At 37.2% G+C, this 23978-nt stretch overlaps 1 protein-coding gene across 24 annotated transcripts in view; it reads right to left on the bottom strand.

The window, feature by feature from the left end:
• Positions 1-3761: 3761 nt before the first annotated feature.
• Positions 3762-23978, bottom strand: part of RIMS1 (regulating synaptic membrane exocytosis 1) — a 301823-nt gene continuing 281606 nt past the window's right edge. For all 24 annotated transcript variants that reach the window (XM_085574744.1, XM_085574729.1, XM_085574732.1 and 21 more), the window contains 5 exons: positions 13140-13281; positions 9587-9699; positions 7213-7314; positions 6376-6515; positions 3762-5998 (listed from right to left, as the gene is read on the bottom strand). In XM_085574744.1, the coding sequence (XP_085430870.1) occupies positions 5780-5998; positions 6376-6515; positions 7213-7314; positions 9587-9699; positions 13140-13281 (716 nt within the window). In that variant the 3' untranslated portion in view covers positions 3762-5779. The remainder of the gene's footprint in view (positions 5999-6375; positions 6516-7212; positions 7315-9586; positions 9700-13139; positions 13282-23978) is intronic.

The following is a 23978-nucleotide window of genomic DNA, read 5'->3' as shown; positions in this document are numbered from 1 at the left end:
GCATCTTTATCAGACAGCAGCCCAAGTATAATGCTGCTGCTGACTTTGGCTTCTAACTTTGCTCAGTAACTAATGTTTAGAAAACATTTCATGCTAAACTATCTCTGAGTCTCTGAATTAGATAGCGTTAGATTTTTTTGTTCTTACACCGTAGTGTAGTATTTGCTATGGTTTTCCCTCCGAGTGGACAATCTTTCTGCAGCATGCAAATGCAGTTATCAAACAGACTTTAAAAGAAATCTTTTTGGTATATACTGTAACATTTAATTGAATTGCTATTTTGCAATATTTGCTGAATTTGAAAATCTTAATTTTTGGTTTAAATTGCATGATGAGAGTTCTTAAAATATTTAGGATTGTCTTACTGCCCTCTGCATGATCTTGTTTTAAATGGAATTATTATTCTGCCTTCTATAATCACTGGTCTAGCATAGACATAGACATCTTGGTTCTGTGGAGACCTGTTGCAGTAAAGCAGCCTAGGCCAGTCAGACCAGAAATGGGAAGGGACTGGAAAGGCAGAGGTGATAGTGCTGCTGTACTTCTTGAAGAGCAGGAGTCTGGAGCATGAGACATCTTCTCTATTAAAAATTCTTTGTATAGGTGTTGGCATAAGCTAAAAACAATTCAGCATCTTGCTTTGGTTCAGGAACTTTTATTTGGCTGTAGTGGAAATAGGGTGACAAGGTTCAAATACAGAAGATATTCCTTCCTGATACTTGTCAGTGTAAAAAACGCCTTGGGAGCCAGGAGAAGATATGAAGATAAGATATATCTTATGTCATTTATATCCCCGAGGACCTCAGAAATGCTTTTGGAATATTTATATTCTGCTCTGTCTGTATTTATGCAATATCTCTGAAATGGGGAATTATACCTACCCTCATTTAATTAATCACAAAATGATGAGTGCAGAAACCCATAAATAGGTTCTCAAAGTCACACAGTATATCTCACTGATATAAATGAGAAGGAAATGTTAATAAAAAGACTCAGTCTTCACTGAAATGAATGATTTCAGACTTAGTGAAAATCCACACAGAGGGTGATACCACACCTTTCACTACAGACCTCTGCTTTACCACGTGGGCTACTACTGATTTGTAACTGCATTTTGGCAGGGATCTGAAGCTGTAGACATATTAAAAATAATCAAAATAAATAATTCTGATCTGTCCAATGAGCATTCCAATAATGAGCTCCTGCTTATTACCTTTTGAAGGCAATTTTTCCAGAGGCAATCTAAAAATTTCTGTGAAATTCTTAGGTGTCACTTTCCTAGCAGCAAGCAGCTGAAATGTCCGAAAGACTTGGCTCTTGAGAATGCAGTTCTTTTACTAATAGAGGCAAACATACAGCTGTATATTTGCCTTATCTGAATTTCTGTATTGATAAACTGCAGTCTACAGGTTTTGACAAATCTGATTTTGATAAATCAGATTTTGATTTATGCCTTTTCTCTCAGTACCTTCTAAGACATTTTGATTTGACAAGGTAGAATGTGTAAGGTTTTATGTCCAAGTTCAAAACTATGGCTTCAAAACATACCAATGACTTGGTATGTTAGAAGATACTTAACTAAGAAGCTTGGTATGTAAGAAGATACTTAGAAGATACTTAACTAAGGAGCATTTCATTAGAACAGGGTCTGCAGCTGAATCATTAGCATCATCTAGAAGGCAGTTTCCCCTCCTGTCTCCAAACCCCAGGAGGGAGTGTGAATCACAAAACTTGAAAGACCATTTGATCTGTGTGACCTGCCTTCCATACACAACCTCTTTCATAAGCATGGTATTTTACTACCAGCATACATGGTCATTCCTGCAGACACTGATAAAATTCATACTGACCTGTGAATTTTCTTCTTCTCCTAGAGAGTAGTCAATGAACTGGAAGAAGTATTGAGACTCTACTCTTGATAGATGTTAGAAGAGCTTTTATTCACAACAACCAGAATGCTCATTACCTGTCTTGAAAAAAAAATCTCATCCTTTGACAACAGTAAACTTTCTTGCAGATTGCTTTCTGCTATGCTTGCAGAATTATAGTAGAGTATGATGGAATGACCATTTGGGGCTTTAAAGGAAGACTGCAGTGACTTTCTTTGTTTAAGGCAAAAGAAGAGTAGAAATCCTCTAACTCTTTTTCCTTGAGTTAAATGGGCTGTAGATAGTGGAGTAAATGACTACACAGGAGCTGCAAACAGACAACTTCATAGAGGACAAGTTACAGGCTATAAGTAAAACCTTGGAGGACACAGAACAGCCACTGAAAGCCCTCTCTGAACTTGTCTTCTGTGTTTCTTCTGTAACCCATATCTGGGTTGAACCTGACTTCTGAGAAAACAGGCGGCCAAACTGTACATGTAATTTTTCTATGAATTATGAAAATATGAGGTCATGAAACTCTGTTTTTTCCTATCCACTCACAGCAGTTCTGATGCCTCTCTGACACAAAGGTTAAGACCAAACACTTCTTCCTCTGCCCACAAAGAGGGACACCAATTTGTGTTTGAATATAAAATTTAAAACATTCACTCATCACAAAGAAAAGAACTGTGTGATATGACAGATATTATGAGTTTAATAATCTTTGCTCTTCCCCTGCATGATATATATATAAGGCAGTACTGCATTCTTAAAGGAAAACCAAGAGGGAACTTCAGCTGATTTATTTATACACTATAATCCCAACACTCAGCAATGAGTTTTTAAAAGACAGCAGTCCCTGGGAAAGGAGTCCAGCACAAAATTTGTCCGACCTAGTGTGCTCTACTATGTCATTCCTAAAATCTTGCCATTTACGATCCCTGTTCATCAGAAACACCATAAATGAAATAGTTTAGCATGCTCTTTTGCTGCTATATTTTCTTTCCTCTAGGGGAAGATCAGCAATGCTGGACTTCATTTATTTCTCAGGATTAGAAAGGAAAAGGTATCCTAGTATTAGACCACTTTGACAAAGTGGTCAGAGTAATGAGATTAATAAAGTTGAGGGCTTTTTGCAACAGAATGAAAATTCTGTATTTAAACAGATCACTCCCACCACACAGAATGACATGCCTTTTGTTCAGTGATTTACCATGTTTAATTAGTATTTTTTTCAGTATCTTAACCATGTATTCAATTAAATAAAGTAATAAACAAATGTGTTCAAAGCGAGGCAATAGTGTCTTTATGTTATTAATAAATTGTGATCAGATCTCTGTGGGACATGGAAAACTAAAAATAAGTACATAATCTTTGCTTCTCTAGCAAAATTTTAGTGCCAAATTTTGCTCTCAGGTAAATTTCTGTAAAGCATTGTTCATAACAGCATCACAATAGAAGGGTATGTTCACGGTTTTAAAAAGTGCCAAAGGTCAGTAGTTGTATCTTAAAGGCTCAGCACACATCAAGTGGAGCCCTGGTACCAGACTCGTATCACCTTGCTGCGCTACTACATGCATCATTCCTCTCCAACAAACTGAATTGATGTCAACAGATTTGGCTAATTTTTAATTTTTTTTTTAAACTTCAATTTGCCTGTTTCAACAAATGAGAGCACAATTTGGCTGCTTTCTCAGGGAAAAGGAAGCCAACTAAACATGACTTTCACCAGGCCTCAGTTTTTGGCCCCAGATTTCAACATACACTTTTACAACAATCAAAAGAACCATAGAAATTACTTATTTTACTGTTCCTTAACACGTATCACACAGTTCTGCAGCAAGCAGAATCACAGATGAACCTCAGAACATACAGAGAGCACAACTACTACACTGGACATGAAAAGGAAATTTTATTAAACATGTTTACATAACATGAGTTGGAAGTTCATTTAAAAGCACAGGGGAGTGTTAAGACAAGTGGTCAAAATAGAAAGATACTATTGAATTATAGCTAGTTGGTTTTTGTCCACTAAGACAGAACAGAATCTAGTAGTAGTGCACCAATGCTTGAGTTCTTCCTGCTCAGCAGGTCGAGCAGTAACCAATCTGTGCCCTATGGAAAGATGGGCAGAATAATTCCCATGTGTTGAGTAATAATAAATAGTTCACTTGGTGCAGGCAGTATGTCTATGAATTAAAACCTAGTGTGTACACAGTTTCTACATGTGTTACAGCCCCACAGTAGGAATCTACACCAAAATAGTTATTAGAAGGAATTTGGTCCGTACTACATCACGTTTTCCATAGGGTAAAAAATAAAGTCCATCTATAGACATTTAGCACCAGACCCACAGACCTAGCCTGGCTAAAACCTGCAAAATGTCTATAAGAAAAATGGATGGCTTAGATTTCTTGGTTACTTCGGTATAGTAATTACGAGCAAACTGTACAAGTACATGCAACATACAAGCTGGCCTATGTGGAACTAACATACATTATTAAATAACCTTTTTCATCTCTTTTTACAAAACGTGCATGCAGCTTTGAACAGTTCCAAGTCATGCTGCTCTATTTGTGTGATCACAAAATTGAATGGCCTGTAAAAGGAGGGGAAACATATCAATGCACCTGCAAGAATCTGCAGTTCTTCGCACATTTACAGAATATCACAAGGGATTCAAGGCCAAGAGGAACTCAAATGAATAAAAAGCAAATTGAAATTTGATTTTTTTTTCTCCAAAAAGTAAGATATCTTGCGTTAAAAAATCAAGCCTTGTGCTTGCATCAATCTCAAAGAAATGTAAACTAAAATTTGGTAAAAACATTAGTAAGTGCAGAATATTTCAACTGGAATCTCCAGTGAAACATTGAACAACTCATACCGTGCTCTATCCAGGGCAGATAGGTGCATCTGAAGTGACACACATCAGAGAAGCCCGGGTACAGCTGAAAGTGTCATATGCTCAATTCATTCCTGGTCAACATTTGGGAAGTCAAATATACATTTATACACAGAAACGTAAGTATTTCCTCTCCAATTCTAGGAGGAAAATTGCATTACCAGTAACATATTCAATGTCAAAATTAAGACTAAAGCTGCTTTATACCAGTCCCCAGCAGTAGTTGCAGAATTCTTCAAAATTCTTCCATGCAAAACATCATAAACAGAAAAGTTATTATATATATATATATAATGCAAACATATCTGCTTTTTACAAATAAAAAGTGGCACTGTGATGATTTTTATTTTTAAGAATATAACTTAGATTGGTCATTTATTCTGGGTTCCCATGTGAAAGACTTGTAAGTACCAGAACTGAGGAACAATTTGAACTCACTGGAATTGTAATTGTGGCTGTTGAACACTTTAACGATGCTTACAGAGATATGCTTCAGCCCTTTTTTGTTTGTTTTAGAAAAAGAAAGGAAGGGTCTCTGTTAGCATTGTGAGGACTTCTACAAAACTAGCAGAATCATGTGGCAAAAAACTAGTGGAAGTGACAAGTACAGAAAAACTGTTGAAACACCAGGAAGGTAACATTGCTTGAGGGCTCTCTCAAATGTGAAAAAACAACATTGTTAACAGAGTGAGAGCTTCCAGTTTGGGTCATCTTTGACTTAGGTCGAATTTAAATGTCTCTCTCTTTTTTCTTTTTCCTTTCTTTTCTTTTTTTTTTTTTTTTTTAATCATTATAAGCATCAGTGATAGCTGCTAATAGATTAGCTGTATGTGATATACCTTTGTTCTGTCAATTTAAGCCATCTCTCAACAGACAGACATTTGTTTAGATAACTACTACAAGCAAAAACAGAAGTGATTGTCTCTCTCCAACAGTGTTTCTTGACCATGTGAATATCTGGTTCCAATTGTTATCCTGGGTGATGTTTTTGAATAGACAGCACCTGCTACTATGATCTAATGCAGGGAGGCCCAGTTGAACTTTCCAGAGATGACTGGGAAGCCCTACGTGTCAGGGGAGTCAATGTTGGATCCACTAGCGATGAAGGTGGAAATAATTTATACCAGCCTATTACCACGCTGGACAAATCCAGTTCCTCCAGAAGGATCTGGGCAACTCCCATGAAGCATTTGTGGTCCATTCGGCCATAGTCTCCCCAGACTATTACCTGGAAGAACATAAAATTAAGGTTCATGATTGTCCCCAAATCCATGCTTATAGAGGGTTATATACTTAAACCTGTGATTATGTATGTTTGCTCTTGCTATTATAAGGCAAATGTTCTTCTGAAGAGTGAATGACTGCTTCCCTTTCATGGGAAAACCTCATGGCAGGACAGGAACAAGAGTCAACAAAAAAGAAATGTTTAATGCAATAAGACATTTTTCAAGACTGAAACCACAAGCTGCAAGGATGTCCATAATGGTATTTATAAAATTAAATGCTTATGAGTTGGAATGGAATTACACATACCAGTTAAATTTAAGTAAACATGCAAGTGATTCCCCAAATGACAGCCTAAAATAGGATTAAGAAGAAACTGACCTGAAGGACTTTACCCTGTGGACTTTCTTCAAAAACCAGTGTCTGTTGGTACAGAGGATCAAGCGTCTTCCTTGCAATTCTTGTCTTCTTCTTAGCTATACATGCTCCATTTTCCAGTAAATACACTTTAACATACGGAGCTGCAGACAGAACATCAAGAATGTTATGTTTGGACTTACAGTGCACACCTGAAATGGAGGACAAATGCCTTAAAAGGAAGCAAAGTAGAAAGAAAATGACACATGTTACTTTCATTTTATCTTTGCAATTACATAATCTGAATACAATTATATTAATAAAAAAGATGACACAACCCACAAGAAATCAATTTGATTTTTATAAACTTTAAATGTAATGACCTAAGATGTTACTAAAAACACTTCATGTCAGTAATTTAAAAAACATGTTCTTTTTCCAGGAGTTAGGTGTCACTGACAGCTATTCTAGATTCTCTGTGAATGCTTAGGGGTCAGAGGTAGTTCAAAGCAAAAGGAACTTTTAAGACTCTGCCACTCCAATCACAGACACAAATTGCTCTTTGATCTTTAGCTCCTAAAGAGATTGCAAAGTACCATTTTCACTAAATGTTATTTAAAAGAACTGTTCCAGGTGTTACAATAAGCAGTGGCTGGGGTATTGATTCTAAATCTCCTCTAATAATTGTTTCTACAAATCACTAGAGCTTCAACAAATGTCCTTATAAAATGATACGGTATTTTTACAATATACATAGTAATATTATAATAATATATATTATGTACATGATTGACACTGACAGTAACACTAGCACAAGCTGCTCCCTTCTTGAAGCATTATTGTGTACAGTTTTTTCCATACCTGGGGTAGATTTGGAGCCAGGTTTTTGTGTGAGGCCACGGGCTCTAATGACTTCTACTTCTAACTGGCCTTTTTTATCCACCATTCCAATCTGGATATCACCTGAGAGGGAGAAGAAGAAGCCCACATTTTAGAGAAGCATTACAGCACAGGAGATAAGGTATAAAAGTGAGAAAGAGAAAGACTAGTTTTGTATTATTCTTCTGTATTACTGCGCTTGTTATGTCTCCTGATGATCTCTTTAGCTTCTCCATCCTTAAACAAGGACTAAATAATATATATTTAGGGGGCATGATTCCCTCTCTTGGTTTACAGTTCATACCAGCTAAAAAGAGGCATTTTTTCTTCAAAAGTCTTCACCAAGCACACAGGTGACAATTTTTCCATTTTTATCAATATTCCATACACATTTTTGGGGAATGCATTTGGTGGGACTAAAATGTCACAACATATTAAAAAAACTGCTTTAATTTCTAAACAGTCAAACTTGTTTCCTTGCCTAAGTTTTGACAAATGACATTTCCTGCAGAAAAAGGAAGCTGCTTACTCTGAGACTAATCACTGTTATGATCTAGATCAATAAAATACAAGGGCAATAAAATAAATACTGATGCTCAAAATATTGTATCTCTATGCTTTCATCTATCATGGAATCAGATGAGAAATTAACTTAGATTAAAATAGGCTATTTTGAATAAAAAATGCACAGTATGACATGAGCAGCTACATGACATGAGCAAATAAATTAACTTCATCCATGAAATACGTGAATACACATATATTTGATATGTAAGCTCTGATTGTCTAAAAAAAATCACAAATATCTGATCCTGAACTATAGAATTTGGAGTCTGGGTTTAGAGAATATGTATGTGAGGTATGAAAGAACAGCAACAAAGATTTTTTTTTTTTATCAATTAAACTTTGCTTGAATAAAATCAGTCATGGTTTGCACTAAAAATAGTTCAGAGGAAAATTCCAACAGGCCTTTTTAAGAGCGCGTCTTTGTATCTCATAGCCAAAATAAAACATGCAACAGGTAACCAGAAGGGGGAGCAATAATCCAAACATCTTCAAATAATCACTAATGAAAGGATACCACAGATCAGATCTTCTAAAAACTGTTTAAAAACACGGTGAAGTGCTTTTAATTGGCCAAAACTTGAGCCTATAGTAGATGGAGTTCTAAAAAAAGTCAAAATAAATGTACTCAATTTATCTGCAGAAAAATCTTAAATTGCAAAACAAGATTGAAATAAAGAAACAGAAGAAATGTAGACTTATATACATGATTATATACACTTATATGCATGCCAATAAATCCATTTAGATATTTATTAGACAAATAATATCACTAATACATTTTCTTCTAAAATAATAATAAAAATGTTAATTTAATAAGTTTGATGTTTATGAATGCTTTAGTAGCAGTCATTTGGATTTATACAGCAAGTTTTCCTTAGAGGGTCTTCAGAGCATTCTCAATATGGTTTTCCTTCTGCCCATGAGTTGGGAAGGGAACACTGTCTTTTGAAATTTTTCTCTCTTCTTTTTCAGAGCTGTCTCAATGTGGGAAATTAATTATTTGTTTACCAAGACAGTTGTAGTGAAGCATTGGCCATTTATAATTTCCACAAGAAGTATTATTACAGTAGTGGATCAAGGACTCCTCAATTAGCATCCTAAAGCATGTTTAAGAAATGCTCATATATAAGCCCAAAAAACTCCAACTCCAAATGTGTCCAAAGATACTTGCACAGTCCTGCACTTTTTTACTCCTTACACAACTCATATCTTCTTCATAAAGAAGCTACAGCTAATAATGCTAAAGGAAATTACAGACTGGTTTGGAAAATAGAGATCACAGGTAGCCCCCAGCAGCTGTTGGAGAAAAGGACTTTATGTCTCTCATGACAAGCACTGGCTTTATCAGTGACTGATTACTGGTCATTGCAAATGTTTCCAGAAGTTTCACTTTCTAGAGTGAGACAAACTAAACTTGAAAAGGTGTAGTTTGGCCAGAAACCCTCTGTCACATCCAATATAATTTGTGTCAAGTAAATATGAACTCTGAACAGCTGAGATTTTACAGCGAGCTATGATTGGAGAAGCCACAATAATTTTGTGTGGGAAGTAAAACCCCTGTCTTCAAATTGCAGTTAAGGTTAGCCAGTACCTCAAATGGAGCAAATAGTTTCTCACCCCACTTTGGATGCTGCAGTGATAGGAACACCGGTGACTGCAGATAGGACCTTCATGTTGACAATGAAGGAAGACACTTGGTAAAAGTCCTTTTGGTGCTGTAGTCTGGCAGTGTGTGTATTAGTTAATTGTCCTATTGTTCATTTAACAGAGGAGAACGTATCATTCTTACCCATGGCAGGGGTTGCTAGTGTTTGTCGTCCTACTAACTGTGCAGGTCCCAGTCCATCGAGGAAATCACTGAACTGACTGTCAGCGCCCAGCCGTACTCCAGGAAATATTAAGCTGAAACAAAATAGAAGCTGGTTAAGCATAAGAACAGGATTAATTTCTTTTATCCTACAGTTTTACCTCAAAAATACAACTATACAAGTCAAGCAGCTCAGGATGCACAACTACAAGTCATTCTGCGGTGTCAGGAATGAGATGTTTCCCATGGACCCCAAAGCAGTGTAAAGAAACTCTCCACATCAACTCGATATAGTCCATAAAATAGGTCTTGCTAAGGAGGTCTTCAGGACCAGTGAAGAGCTTGATAGGTAAATAGACTAAGAATGACCTTGTATGAGAAAACATAAAAAGCTTCATGAAATTTCATATCCTATTCTTCATTAGTGAGTGTGTGATTTGCATTGATCCAAACCCCATCTGCATCAGTTAGAACAAACAGGGAAAACAGATGTATACACTAAATTAATCTGATTGCTGCAGCTGTTTAATGAAGCAGTAAACTGTCAGGTAGTAGCAGTAGGGGTGATTAGAGCTAAAGCTAATGCCACTCTCCAGCCAAAATATTCTGGCAGACAAATCTGGATCTGCAGTTGCTACCCACTCCTCTGTCATGATACAAACTGAACACATCAGTACATTGTATATGGAAACATTCAAGGCCAGATTAGACAGGGCTTTGAGCAACTTCATTTTGAAGATGGCCCTGCCCAGGGCAGGGGGTTAGACTATATGACCTTTACAGGTCCCTTCCAACTCAAACTATTCTATGATGCTATAATGTGTACTTGGCCAAGCTGCTTTCTTATATTCCATAGTGTCCACTTTTTTTTTTTTAATAGATATACAGTCACCAAAAAATAACAAAAGGAAAAAACAGACAGAGAAAGAATGATCCATGGTGGGAAGACTCAGCTTTGACTTCCTTCTAACAATTATGAGAAATAAAAGAATAGACTCTGAACCAAGTCTAGACAACGTATTCCCCAGTAGGCCATCCACCACTCTATATCCTCTTCTTCTCCAAATGAAACTCCCCCATTAGACTGCAAAAATAATAGCAAACTTCCTAATAAAACCAAAAGCATCTAGAGTTAAGATCTTTGATTCCTGCACATCAGGCTTGTGTGCTTCAGCCATTCAATTCACAGTTCTTTGCAAACCCTGTAGTTGCACAGAAGAAGTCCATTCCTCTGCTGAAGACTAAGTGTTCTTTCTATGCCTGCATTAAACTTATTGACTGTCTGTGATTGAAGCTGGTCAGAAAATATCATAGAATCATAGAATAGTCTGAGATGGAAGGGACCCACAAGGATCATCAAAGTCTGACTCCTGGCCCTGCACAGGACAGCCCCAAAAATCTCACCAAGTGCCTGAGAGCATTGTTCAAATGCTTTTTTCTTGAACTCTGTCAAGCTTGTTGTTGTGACCACTCTCTGGGGAGAAAAACCTTTTTTAACCTCTAACCTAATCTCTCCTGATTCAGCTTCATGCCATTCCCTTGGTACAGCACTTCTCTTTAGAAAACTCTTTGTTTTCCAAAAGGTAAGCTTTTTCACAGAAATTTAGTTTTAAATTATTTTTTTTTAAATATGGCTTCTTTAGATGGAGGAAGAAAAGAATCTCATGGTCTCCAGTAAAACACCAAAATACAATTTGCTTCTCTCCGCAGTGGCACTATCCTTTCACTCTTGCCTCTGCTATAAGACATTTCTTGCTTGTTTCATTGCCCTTTTTTCCCAAAATGTGTTACCTTTTGCCACTAACAACATTGAAAACATTTACTTGAGAGCACAATTCTGGCTATACATATGATAATGAACTTCGGAAGTACACATTCATCTTAATGTGTATTAGTTCTAATTCATTAAACTCCAGTTAAGGGTCAAGCAAAAGAACATGACCTTACCTGGGGCGCAAGCACTCTGTTCACTTTTCAAGCTTGCTTTCCTCACTGCCTTACTCAGAGGCTGATTCTCAAATCAGCAATTTATGTCTCTACCTTTCTCTCCTGCAGATGCCTGCTGTGACCCCCAGATCCAGACCTTGGCTACCCCAGCCATGCCAAATCTATTTACACACAATGAGGGTGGAACAGAGGATTAAGCTGTTCCACTGAAAATGTCCTCACCCTTGGTGCTGGGCTCCCACCTCTCCACTGCTAACCAGGGAAACAGGCTCCCCCAGCTCCTCCCCAAAGGGTCCAGTTTTTTGGGCCCTTTGTCACCAAGGTGAGTAACTGGTGCCCTACAGATTGACACTCCAGCATAGAGAAGGGAAGGAGGACGGCAGGGTGGAGTGTTGAAAGGGTAAAAGTCAAGGAATCATAATGGGGAAAACACTGTGATATTTTACTCTTGTCCCTCATTCTCCATCTGATCTTTATCTGCTTTGGTTTTGAATTAGTCATGATGGAGCCTGTTTTTTTTTCATGGCTCTTAAAATTCATAGCCTTATCACAGAACTATAGAATGATTTGGGTTGGAACGCATTTTAAAAATCATCAAGTTTTGATGCCTGTGCCCCATCTAACCTAGCTATGAACACTCCCAATGATGAGCTAATTCACAGTTTCTCTGGGCAACCTGCCCCAGTGTTGCAAAAAAATTAGAGTGGTGAGAAGATCTGATGATGAAAGTCCCTTTACACAGATCGTTACCACCACCACCACACCAGTCTTGGCTCTTTGTGCCTCATACAGTATGCAGTAGCAATTGTGGTAACACACTAAGCATATAAAAAGGTGAAGCCAAAGAAGTCCAAATCTCTAATTTTTTTTCCACGTTTATAAAGGTGCATTTGCCCACCCCCATTTTCCCCTTTATTTGGGGAGTTATTGTCTAAGAATTCCCTAGTAACCACTATACCTTGACACATGCAGTAGAGTGCCACTTAGAACTGCGAGGATGCTGGAATATTCCTACAAATTTTTGTGTCAGAACTGCCTTTGTTCTCCTTTCCTACACATTAGATTGTTCAGCAGTGAATGGAAACAGCTCCCCCATTCCCCACAGCTGTCTGTCTGACTTCAGAGGATGGGGCAGCTGGGCTCTGGGTTTACAGCTCTTAATAAGAGACTTGGAACAACTCCAAATTAAACCTTCTTTGTATATAGTATTACTGAACAGAGTTTCATATCACAGGAATTCACATTCAACATCTGAAGTTTAACTCTGAGGTAATCCAAACATATCTCAAAGAAGTATCTCTGTGTTTTATTTTGAACAATGCAGTCTTAATTTAGTAGTCTTTTGATGAACAAAATGCCTCACTGGGTGACAGTGAAAATTAAGAATTCTTAAGAAGTTCTGTCTCAATTTCAATTTCCATAAAATTTGTGTTATGTACCTAAAATAGTTCAGTTTTTCAAATGTTTCAAGAGGAAGAATCTTTACACAGAGCCATTCCCTTTGGCTAGACATCCCAAGTAATGGGAAAGAAACTTCTACTACATTAGAAACTTCTCCTACATTACTGATATTTTTAATGACACTTACTTGCCCTCGGAGCTATAACTATTTATGCTGCCATCAGTGGATTCTCGACTTGGTTGTCGAACCATGCGACTTCTCATCTCTGCTGCCATTCCTGTTTCTGTGCTTCTCTGTATCGTGCTCTTTAGCTTCTTGCTGCCAGCCTCTGAAAGCAGAGAAAAAGAAGTGACAGTTAGAATAACTTACAGCAAAGCCTTCCTTTGCAGTTTTTACCCAAGAACAGGGATCTAACTTGGTCATTCCTATTTACTAACATAAAAAGACTATTCTGATTTATGAAGCAATCTCTCTTCCTCAGTTACAAACTGGAAATTACTCATATTTAAAAGGCTGCAACCTGAAGATTTTCATTAGGGCAAACTGCTAGAAATTAGATGTCTTGTTAATAGCCTTTACACAACTGAAATGCAGACAGGTTGTGATACTGTTTACTAACCACATACTTGGTAATATGCCTCTAGCCACCTTGCTAGGTTGGGTGACTGCAAAAGAAGATATAGTTCTCACAGAAAATAAAAAGAAAAAGATGCTTCATGCATACCACAGAAAAAAGTTAAATACTAAGATACTTAGTATCAAAAATATAATAATGTCTTTTGACATTATCTTACTTCTCACCACAAAATGTCTTCAAAATAAACATTAGACTTTACAGAAGGTATGATCTCAGCAGTCCAAAACAGAAATAACTCTTGGGGAATTTGTTTGGGAAACCACAAAATAGTTAAGCTGGACAGGACCACAGTGGAGCATTTGGTCCAACCTCCCTGCTTTCTAGAGCCCATTGCACAAGATTGTGTCCCAACAGTTCTTGAATATCTCTAGTGAGGAGACTCCACAACCTCTCTGGGCAGTCAGACTCTAGGCTTGCAACTCTAGGATTAGAAAGTAATGTAAATATTTTGAAATCGTTTAAAGACTTAATCCATTTGGTCAAGCTTTAATCCCACATCCTTTAAAATGTAATTTGATTTTCACCCCGAAGTTTTCATGTTTCCCCTGCGTAAGAAGAGCTTCTAGTCCTTTACAGGTTCTCTATGCATTATCACTGATCTAGAGTGAATTCTGCTGTCATACAGCAGAAACTACTCTTCTAGATGGTGATAGTTGTTCTCAATGATCTTTATATTTCTTCCACCAAAGTTTCCATGTGATGTAATAACATGTGTTGTCTTCAAACTCAGTGTCCTGGTCTTGTTCATTTAGTTTAACACAGGTACCCAAAGTTCAATGGGTAACATCACTTTCTCTCAGAAAGTAATAGATTTGACAAGGTTTCACATAAGTACATGCTACAACATTCTTCTGCATTTGCCCCTTCATTTCAGCGCTCCTTTATTCACCCCTGGAAAGTCTGCGTGCATATTTTTCATGGTCTTCTCAGGGAAACAGATGAAAAAGCAAAAATTTCTTCCATCTCCCCATGCTATGGAGACTGAATTGCTCTGAAAAATTTTTCACCTTCCTCTTGATGTTTGAAACTGACAGATCTTGATAGATCTTATTCATCACAATAAAACTTTTGTAGCCCCCACACAGCCTGCCCATTCCCCAGGGTGTTTAAACATGCTGTGGAGATCAGTTGGCCCTTGCACTTTGGGTCTGCAGAGCTGGTCAAGGTCAAGAAGAAATCACCATGCAGCTATCAGAGTAACCTCTTTGAAGCTCTCAGGGGAACAGCAAACATGGCCTAAGTGAAAGAATTACTATATTGGGCTCAGAGGAGATATGCCCACAGTGAAAGGGCTGAGGTTTTCCTCTTAAGCTTTTAGGACCAGGGTTTATTTTTCTACGGCCAGTAAGCCACACTCAAAAGAGATCAGCTACTTCCACAGATCCTTTCCTCCCGAGGCCAACTGCTCTGAGATTTTCCTGTGGGCCACTACAGCTCATCCACATTGCCGGTCCTTGGTCAGCTGAAAACACATTAACCAGTGCTGCTAAATGTGAGGTAGAGTAGTGTAGGCAAGGTACAGCAGGCAGACTGTGCTCCACTCTTACGCAGTGCAGGTGGCTGTGGGAGGGATTTGCTGGCGCTTCAGTGACTCAGTATGTAGAAACCCAAATGCTACATTTGCTCCTGAACTTTCTCTTTAAAAACTGAGGGTGTGTTCAGCATATCAAAGCTCATAGGCAGGATGAGTCTCAAAAATAACTCAAAAAGCAGCTTGGAAGTATAAGCCACATACAGAACTGTACTCCAAAGCAGGATTTTCACATTTTCTCTAGGTATGCATTTTCCTTCCACCCATATTGTTTTCTCTGCCTCTGTCTCTGTCTCTGTCTCTGTCTCTGTCTCTGTCTCTGTCTCTGTCTCTGTCTCTCTTTCTTGCCAGGAGCTATCTGAAAGTGTGTCTGTTTCCATGTCCTCCTAGAAAGCATGTGAGATTATGTGGTTTACCTGCTGCCTGCATTTCTGGAGCTAGTCAGATCAGGCAGCATGACCTGGAGGATGTAAAAGCCTGAAATGTGTTCAGCTGAATAGGGTTGCTTATGAGTATTCAGAGGTCAGGAAAAGTAAATGAGGAGACTCTAGAGGTAGCTACAAGGCCATCATGGTCTTGGCACAAATTGGTAAAGATACGTTGTTCTGGACCACCTGGACAACATGGTGGATGCTGAAATTTAGCAGTGAGAGACAGGTTGTTGGGACAGATAACAAATATAGTCATAGAAATAATCACTGTAAAAATATCCATTCACTAAACTACAAAAATTAATATTTTAGCTTTGAGCCACGGTAGAGATTGAAAATAGCAGACGGATTTTTTTTTTAAGAGCAATGTTACATTGATATGTATAACATTGGTACTGCTGTTTAAACACACTTCTTTTCTCCACAGATTTGAAAAGCACAAATCCTGAAATAGGAATCCTTGTGCATGGCTAAAACTATGTCTTTCTGAGCTGCAAGTACCAGATTGTCTTTTTTCAAGAATTTTTCAAATCACTGCTCTCTGTTTTACAGTCCCAGATTCTACTTCTTTCTCTTTTCTCATCAGCATTTTTACTTTTCAGGTTGAAGAATCAAAAGCATCTTTTTGCCTCCCCTTATAACTGCTATTAATACCCACAATGTTTCCCAGGAAAACTAGAGTCCTTTATAACCTCAGTCTTAATATTCTGAAGTACAATTGGAAATATAACAGTAACCCCACAGAATGACGAAACACAACAAGAGTTTTAGGGCATAGAGAAAATTGCTTTTGCCCATTGATATGAATCAAAATACTTGTTGCACAGGTTTTGGAAGTTTTAACCTTGGTCACTTATGCATCTCATATCTTACATGATACATTATTTTTTGCAATTTTAACACAAAAAGTCAAAAGATGGTTTATCTTGTTAGTCTGCTCCTATAAACTTCTCAGCAAAACCTAGTTCTGTGAGGGAGGGAGGTGCTTAGCATGCAGATGATTTGAGAGCTGCTTCTATTCCTAAAGGTGCCTTGCTAAAGTGAACTCAACTCTGGGGTACAATTCCAGTCCTGCCTTGACTGCACAATGAAATAAGGGATCCAAACAACTACCAGTGCTTTCTCTGCTATTGATAATACTGGTTTTAGAAAACTTCCACTTTCATCTTGTATTACTTTTAATCTAACAGCTCTGCATATATCTTTCAAATGCTGCCTTTACATGAATAATACAAGTTCATAAAATTTTCAAGTTTAATATCTATGCTATGACATACTGAGATTTTCTGCTCTTGTCAGGGTGTCTATTGGAGAATGCTTGATCCTGCTCCAAATCTTTATTAGTTTGCTATGTACAATTAAATTTTATAATACATTACAGTTATTTGCATGCACTGTAAATTACACTATATTCATTGTGCAGAATGAGGATGTCTCTATACAGACTATAGTTTAGGCCTAAAATTTACATCTAAAATCTCCAATGTTTGTTTCTCTGCTGTGTCAGTTATGTAAGGATTTCTGCATGCAGAAATACAGACTGATGTGCATACATTACATGTAAATACCTGACTTAACAGGTACAAGCTTGAGAAAAACTGCTAAAAAGCAATTGTGATGATTATTTTTGCAGATTTAATAATTAATGCCAAAGCATCATAAAGCAGCCACCTGCAGCTACAAAATATACACAGCTTGTAAGCATTTTGAAATTCATCAACAGGCTTGTTGTAGCAGTCCTGCTATAACATGCTGATGAGTGTGTGCAATGTGCTATTTCCATCTACTTATTATAAATATAGTCTATAGTGATTCCTGTTTGGTCTGACAAGAAACTGGTCCCTGATTTTGGTGTCCTCTGACAAACGTAAGCTAACAAAGACCAGGACCTGAGTAACCAGGCACAGCAAAAAAGCAATTGTGCTCTACCTTATATCTGCACAAAATATCAAAGCATCTGATGTGTTCCAAATTTCTGTACATCCTAATCACTCTGAAGTCTAGAAGCCAGGAGTTATTGACAACAGAATTATAGTGAGAGGGTCAGTGATATAATCTAGATATTTAAGGTGGCCTACTACAGATACCTCAAATTTACATTCTAAATGTAAATCCAATTCAGTGAGGACAATGCTAGGCATTCTCCCCCTCAGCAAAGGCATGGCTGTATATGGCATCACCATTGGCCTGGCTTTTCCTCTGTGCTCCATATGGTGCCTGGAGGCAGTTACACATTTTGCTCTTGTTTTCATTCAGGAAGTCTGAAATGATGAGATGGGCTGCTGGAGCAAAGCTTTCATCTGAGGTGCCAAGGTGTGTATTACATGCCATGGGTCAAGGCTAGGGGACATACAATAATGTGCAAGGACATGAGCTTGGCAGCTTAGTCAATAGGACAGTATTAGAGACCACTGTAGGGCAGAAGACAATCCTGACATGTGCTGCTTATGGGGAGAGGTGCCTTAAGTGAGCATTGGCCAGAATTGTACCTGAGGGCAACTAGTTGGTTAGCACCCAAAAAAAGAAGCAAATTTACACACATGCAGCACCCAAGTATGTGAAAATTCATTATTGGTTCAAAAGAACACACCAGAGAACAAAGCGTACATCACTGCTAAATCTGCTAAGGAAAGGGATCATAAGAAGTGTCATTGTATGGCTCAAGGGCAATTCATTTGTAGTATCAAGTACGCTCTTGCATCCAAAGAAAGCCTAAAAGGACTACAGCTCAAAGCCAGCTCTGACAGAAACCTGGCAGGACTGTGACCATATGGTTGCTTTGTACACTGACTCTATGAGACACCAACAAGATTATGCCAACTGGAATAGTAAGGTCAACCTCAAAGATCTATATAAAGAAAAGCCAAGGGGCACATTTTGTTCTGGACATTTCTAATGTATTAGTGATTTTTACAACTTAAAATTTAGGTGCTTGGAGACCTGCTAGATTACAATTTCTGCAGCATCCCCCTCACTTTGCATGTAGTGGTTTTAAACAACAATATTAAAAAAGTGCCCTTTGGCTTATGGTCCTAAAACAGAGACAGAAGACAAATAAATAGTTCAAAGAGCATTCAATTTTTTAAATGTATACACCTCTCAGATGAACTCAGCAGTACATTGATCACTAAGACTGAAAGTGCATAGTGACTATGGGTAGAAGATAAATAATAAAAAATTTGACATTTAAATATGAATTTCAACAATACAAGTTTCTAGACTTTACATCATGCAATATTTCCCTTTACTTTCAAGTCTATGTATTGTGTATTGAGAAGAAATTTTATCAGAAATAAACTGGAATAAACTGTATCTCACAACTGTATTTAGGAAGACACAAACTCATGTGGCAAACACCTTTCACTCCCAATAAATACTTTCAGATAATGCATAAAAGATAATGCAATTAGTCCCTTAATATACATGATATGTTTTTCTGACATATAGTAGAGCAATGGAACAAAAAGCACCAATCCTAAAAAAAGAAGACTTTACTGAATTGATGTCAATGGTTGTATCAGTGCTTTGATGGCATTTTAGACAGTGTACAGCAGAATCTCACCTTTTGACTGTATTTTTCACTGAAAATCAAATTTGCAGAGTCAGACTCTTAACATTTTTAGATTTCAAAGTAACTTATCCAACAGCTCCTACTGACTTGCATGAAACAGAAGTTGCACTTTGAGAGCAAATGACAGGAATAGTGCAAAGCATCAAAACAAAAGCAAACAAGAAGTGGAAAATCAGGCCATTTTTTACTACCTGACAGTGGTCTCAAAACTTTAAGCAACTGCTTTTACAAATTGTATCTCCTTTAGATATCTTAGACATACTTACTGAAAAAAATTAAAAAATAAGAGTAGAAACAAGCATGTGTTTTATATGTTTGTTCTGATACTTATGATTTTTTCATGTCAGGGAAGAAAACCTGTGATTAACCAGGACATATGTATCTTAAGGCAAAGCAAGGATGTCTGGTCAGAAAAAGATCAGTTATGACTTCTGAAATTACTTTATGAAGATTAATTGTTTTGTCCACATAGCTGCAATGAAGAGAAAGATCCACTGCCTGTCAGCCAAAATGAGGCAAAGATGATCTATAGCAATGAGTTTCTATTTCTGGGATTGTGCTAAGTATATTTTATAAACATACAAAAATGAAAGCATCTTTGTTTTCACACATATGCAAATAGCTATATAAAACCATAATATGTCAGTGAAGCTGATAATAGGTACGCATGCCATGTTCTTCATCTCCTAAAGCCTATTTCAATGAAATTCAATTATTAAAACAACAGACCCATGTTTCTAACAAATAATTTACTATGTAAACAGTTTATAAAATATCAAGCACTCACTTTCTCATACACTCTTGGCTTTTTTGTTAGATGGGAGGAGAATATGAGGCAGAGCGAAATAAGCTCAGAAGAGCTGTTAGTACCTCAACAATAACATTTTTAATTTAAAACACAGCCCTGTATTACAACATTACTTATAACCAGCCAAACCCTCTCAGAGAACTGACATATGGTATAGAGATAACATTTGTCCAAGGCAAGGGTGCTGGGGCACAGCTTGCAGTTAATACAGCAGGGGAAAATGAAATGCAGTGCAGAAAAGAAAAGGAGATTTTTCAGATAAACAAAACCAACATTTCATTAGGAACTTATACATATTTAAGTAACTTGATGTCTTTTGTGGTTTTAGGTAGCCATTACAATTTTAATAAATTTGAGACCTTTTAAGCAAGTGTTTGGCATTGCAAATAGTTAAGCATTTATTATTAAAATATGACATTGTGATTAATAAAAGACAATATTTTACAAGATGATACTACCAATATGACAATTTATAAGGCATGACTATTAAAGAAATTCACTTTTACTGTGCATCTTCAAAAAATTTCCTGAGAACTATGTGCTGTACCTGGTGGCAGCCCAAAGTCTAATTATCTTAATAACCTCCAAAATACCTGTAAATTGAAACACTGTCAAAACCACTAGTGCTAAAGTATCTTCCAGTAAAAACATGTTACATGCCTTTTTGTACAGTTGAAAAGTTTCTGAATAATAGCTCAACCCTAATACAATTACAGAGTATATTAATCAGGAGACATTATAGCTTCAGAAACAGTCCCTTCCTTTTCATCTCAATTACCAACCAGTGAAACAATCTGAAAATGCTTTACCTTTTCATTAGTTTGATTTCCTCCTACTGCAACTTCCAAGCACTCTAAATTTTGTTTTACTGCTACCATCAGCTCCCAGGTGAATATCACATTTCCCGTTAAACGTGTTAATAACCTGCCTTTAGAGATAATTTCTAATATATCAGACCAACATTGTATCTCACGACTCCGGTTTTTCTTTAGTGACCACAGCATTGCAAAGTTGTAACTCCAGACTACCATACATTGCTAAAGCAAGACTCATGAACAGGCTCACCACGGTAAAACACAGAAAATACAAGCTTACCTTTGGTTTAAGCAAAATTAAACATTGGCCATGATCTAATCCTTAGCGAGCAGCCAGCACCTAAAGCAGCTTCACCTTTGTTTAAATAACTTGTGCAGTTTCTGGGTAGAATAACTCTTTGGGGTCCTGGCGTTGCCTCTGTCTCATTATCCTGTAACCACTTGGCACTGCAGCACTGCGAGGAATGATCAAGTTGCTTCACTCACAAGTTCTTTATACAACTGTAATTACATTACAGAGCCTTGCAGTGAAAAAAGTACTGAACTACCTACTAGCTAGCACTTCATAATATATTGCTGAAAGGTTAAAAAATTTAGTCAGCAATGCATATTCCAGTTATGTGCAAGCAGAGAAGGGCACAAAATATTCTTAGCAACCGTGGTCAATGCATTTTTTTAATGCTGCTGGTCAAAATTTGATGAGGAGTCAGATAAATTCAGACTCACATTTCTCTGTCCTGGTGATTTTGACTCATTTTTCACGAATTTTGGTACAAAAGCACCTGAAGCACTGCAAACCTGAGAAAGCATCAAATTAGCATTAAGTATAAGTTACAGTTATGCAGCAGAAAAGTCTAAATGATGTTACTGTCTGAGAGGGACTTGAGCACAGCAGAGTTAAAAAAGTTTCACTGCCTCTGAAATGCCCATGTGCATTCTGAGAACCGAACTTCATTTTTTAATTGCTCCTTTCATCTTTAATCTTCCTTTTGAGGAAACAGACTTTGCAATATTTGTTTCTATGTCAAATTTATTTCATTTCTTTGATACTCTATTCTGAAAATGTATTATACTTTTATTTTGCAATTGGTTAAGAATCAATTAATTTAACACACCTTTATCAACTGGCATTTGAAATTGTAGGGACCAATTTGCCTTCTCAGGATGATTAGAGCCAGAAAGGAAAAAGGAAATTACTCAGCATTTGTCAAACCTAAAGAAGAGAATTATTTCAAATATAATTATAATGAAAAAATTAATTAAAATGTGCACAATACAGTTCTGTAGATCTTCTAGTTATGGTAAAGTTCTGGTTATTTCAAGTATCATAAAATAATTAAGGAGAAAAATGCCACAAATTTAACTGTTCACTTCACCTAATAAACACATAACAGGATTTGAGATTGCAAATACTGTAGAGGTGACAAACTCAAAATTCTCCCCAGTAGTGATGAAGTATATCTCATGTCACTCATATGCAGAAATGTCCATGTATTTCCATTGCTTAGGCACAGATTTCCTATTTAGTGCAGTAGTTGAAGTAATTTTCTTGACAATTTTAGAAATTATGAAGTTGTTTTCTTGACAATTTTAGAAATTATGCTTCAAAGGTGACATTGCCTTTTACAAAAATACATAGCAATATGCTATGTAATTCTCTCATGATGTGTGTTAAATTAAAACAAACAAACAAACAAAACAAAATATTATTAAATGGAAAGATTTATCTCAATACAATACCATGGTAGGAATGAAATGCTGATCTTGGGAGCTGCTAATGTGTGAATGTCAGTCTCCCAAGACCTGTCTTAAGCCTGGCAAAGGCTCCAGGATCTGCCTGCCACCTTGAGCAGTTTTAAATAAAGCACTGAACTTGTGTAGAGTGTACAGAAGTTTTCTCCTACACAGTTTCTTGCTTAGGGTAACTCAACCAAGGTTTAAAGTTGAAATAAAAAACACACGAAGGGAAAGCTCCGTGGCTCTGCAGCCTCTCAGAAAGCCTTTCCTCCTTTATGCTTCTTCTCCTAGTCCCAGGAAAAATAATTCCAAATATTTATGTGCAGGGCCAAACCCCCTTTCCAGGATTAAAACTGTTTAACTTATTTTTCTGGATGTGTAACACAAAGGCTGACCAAAAACTTGGCTTCTTCTTCCACCACTGAATCCTGAAATATTAAAGTCACTACAAAGTAAATTTTTCTTGGTAGCCTCCAACGTACCACACCTCAAACAAACTTTTATTTAAACTACCCACAAATTTAGACAAAATTTTGCATGTTGTTTTTGCAACCTTGTCCCTTGTACCACCATCAGTGATCCCACTGAAATTTCATCTATAGAAATCTATACCATGCTCTTTTTAAGCCAAAGTACGTGTGCTAATGCTTACTTTGCTTTTGAATTTCTTTTAAAATGTAACTACCAAAAGTTCCATACCAGCTAGGTTGTGATGACATACAGACAATAGCTCTCACCTTTGAGATCAGCCCAGGTAATAACTTCCAGAAAGGAGGCTGAAAACTCAGGAGATGCTCTTTCTCTTGATGAACTAGAGTTCAAATCAGTTAATAGTGGTCCTGGTGCAAAAATGTATCTTTTGAAACAGCTTTTTATTCACAGTAGTAGTTAAGACAGGTAAGTAGTGAGGGAGACAGTCATTTAATGTTTCCATTTCCACAGAGCTTTTTGTGACATTACTCTCAGTCTGATTTGCATTAGTTACAGCCATCTGTGGGTAAAAACATCTACGCCTTGGGCAGCGGATCTGTGCTAGATAAACACTGCATGACTCTAAGATATAATTGTTCCCTTTGTGTTTATATTATTGAAAGTGGTCAACTGCACACAATGACCTGCTTCAGAGACACATCGTTCAGCCAAACTTCCCAAATTAATGCTCTGGCATAACTCTGCTATGAAATCCTAAGGTTTGCACCCAGTATTGTTGGTTTATGCTCATTATCAAATATGTTCTGAGGAAAACACTACTGACAAGATACAAAAGTTCAGCTGTGCCACAGACAGACCAGCACAAAAAACCTGTCATCAGTTTGATACCTGGGCAAGGTAGGGAGCAGTATGAGACAGCAGGATTTTCTGTAGCACCTTGCATTTTGCCATCAAAGACAATTCCAGGTTATTTTTCAGGTGCCTAAGGCTGCTCATTTCTCATTCTCCCCAGATCTCCTCTCTTGGTACAAACCTTGCTTAGCAAGGAAGCACTTGCCTTTCT

This window comes from Lonchura striata, chromosome 3 (assembly GCF_050655825.1).
Source record: "Lonchura striata isolate lonStrDom1 chromosome 3, ASM5065582v1, whole genome shotgun sequence".
Classification (NCBI taxonomy): Eukaryota; Metazoa; Chordata; class Aves; order Passeriformes; family Estrildidae; genus Lonchura; species Lonchura striata.
Note: the sequence above shows the minus strand (reverse complement) of the source record. Positions and strands in the feature narration are given on the sequence as shown.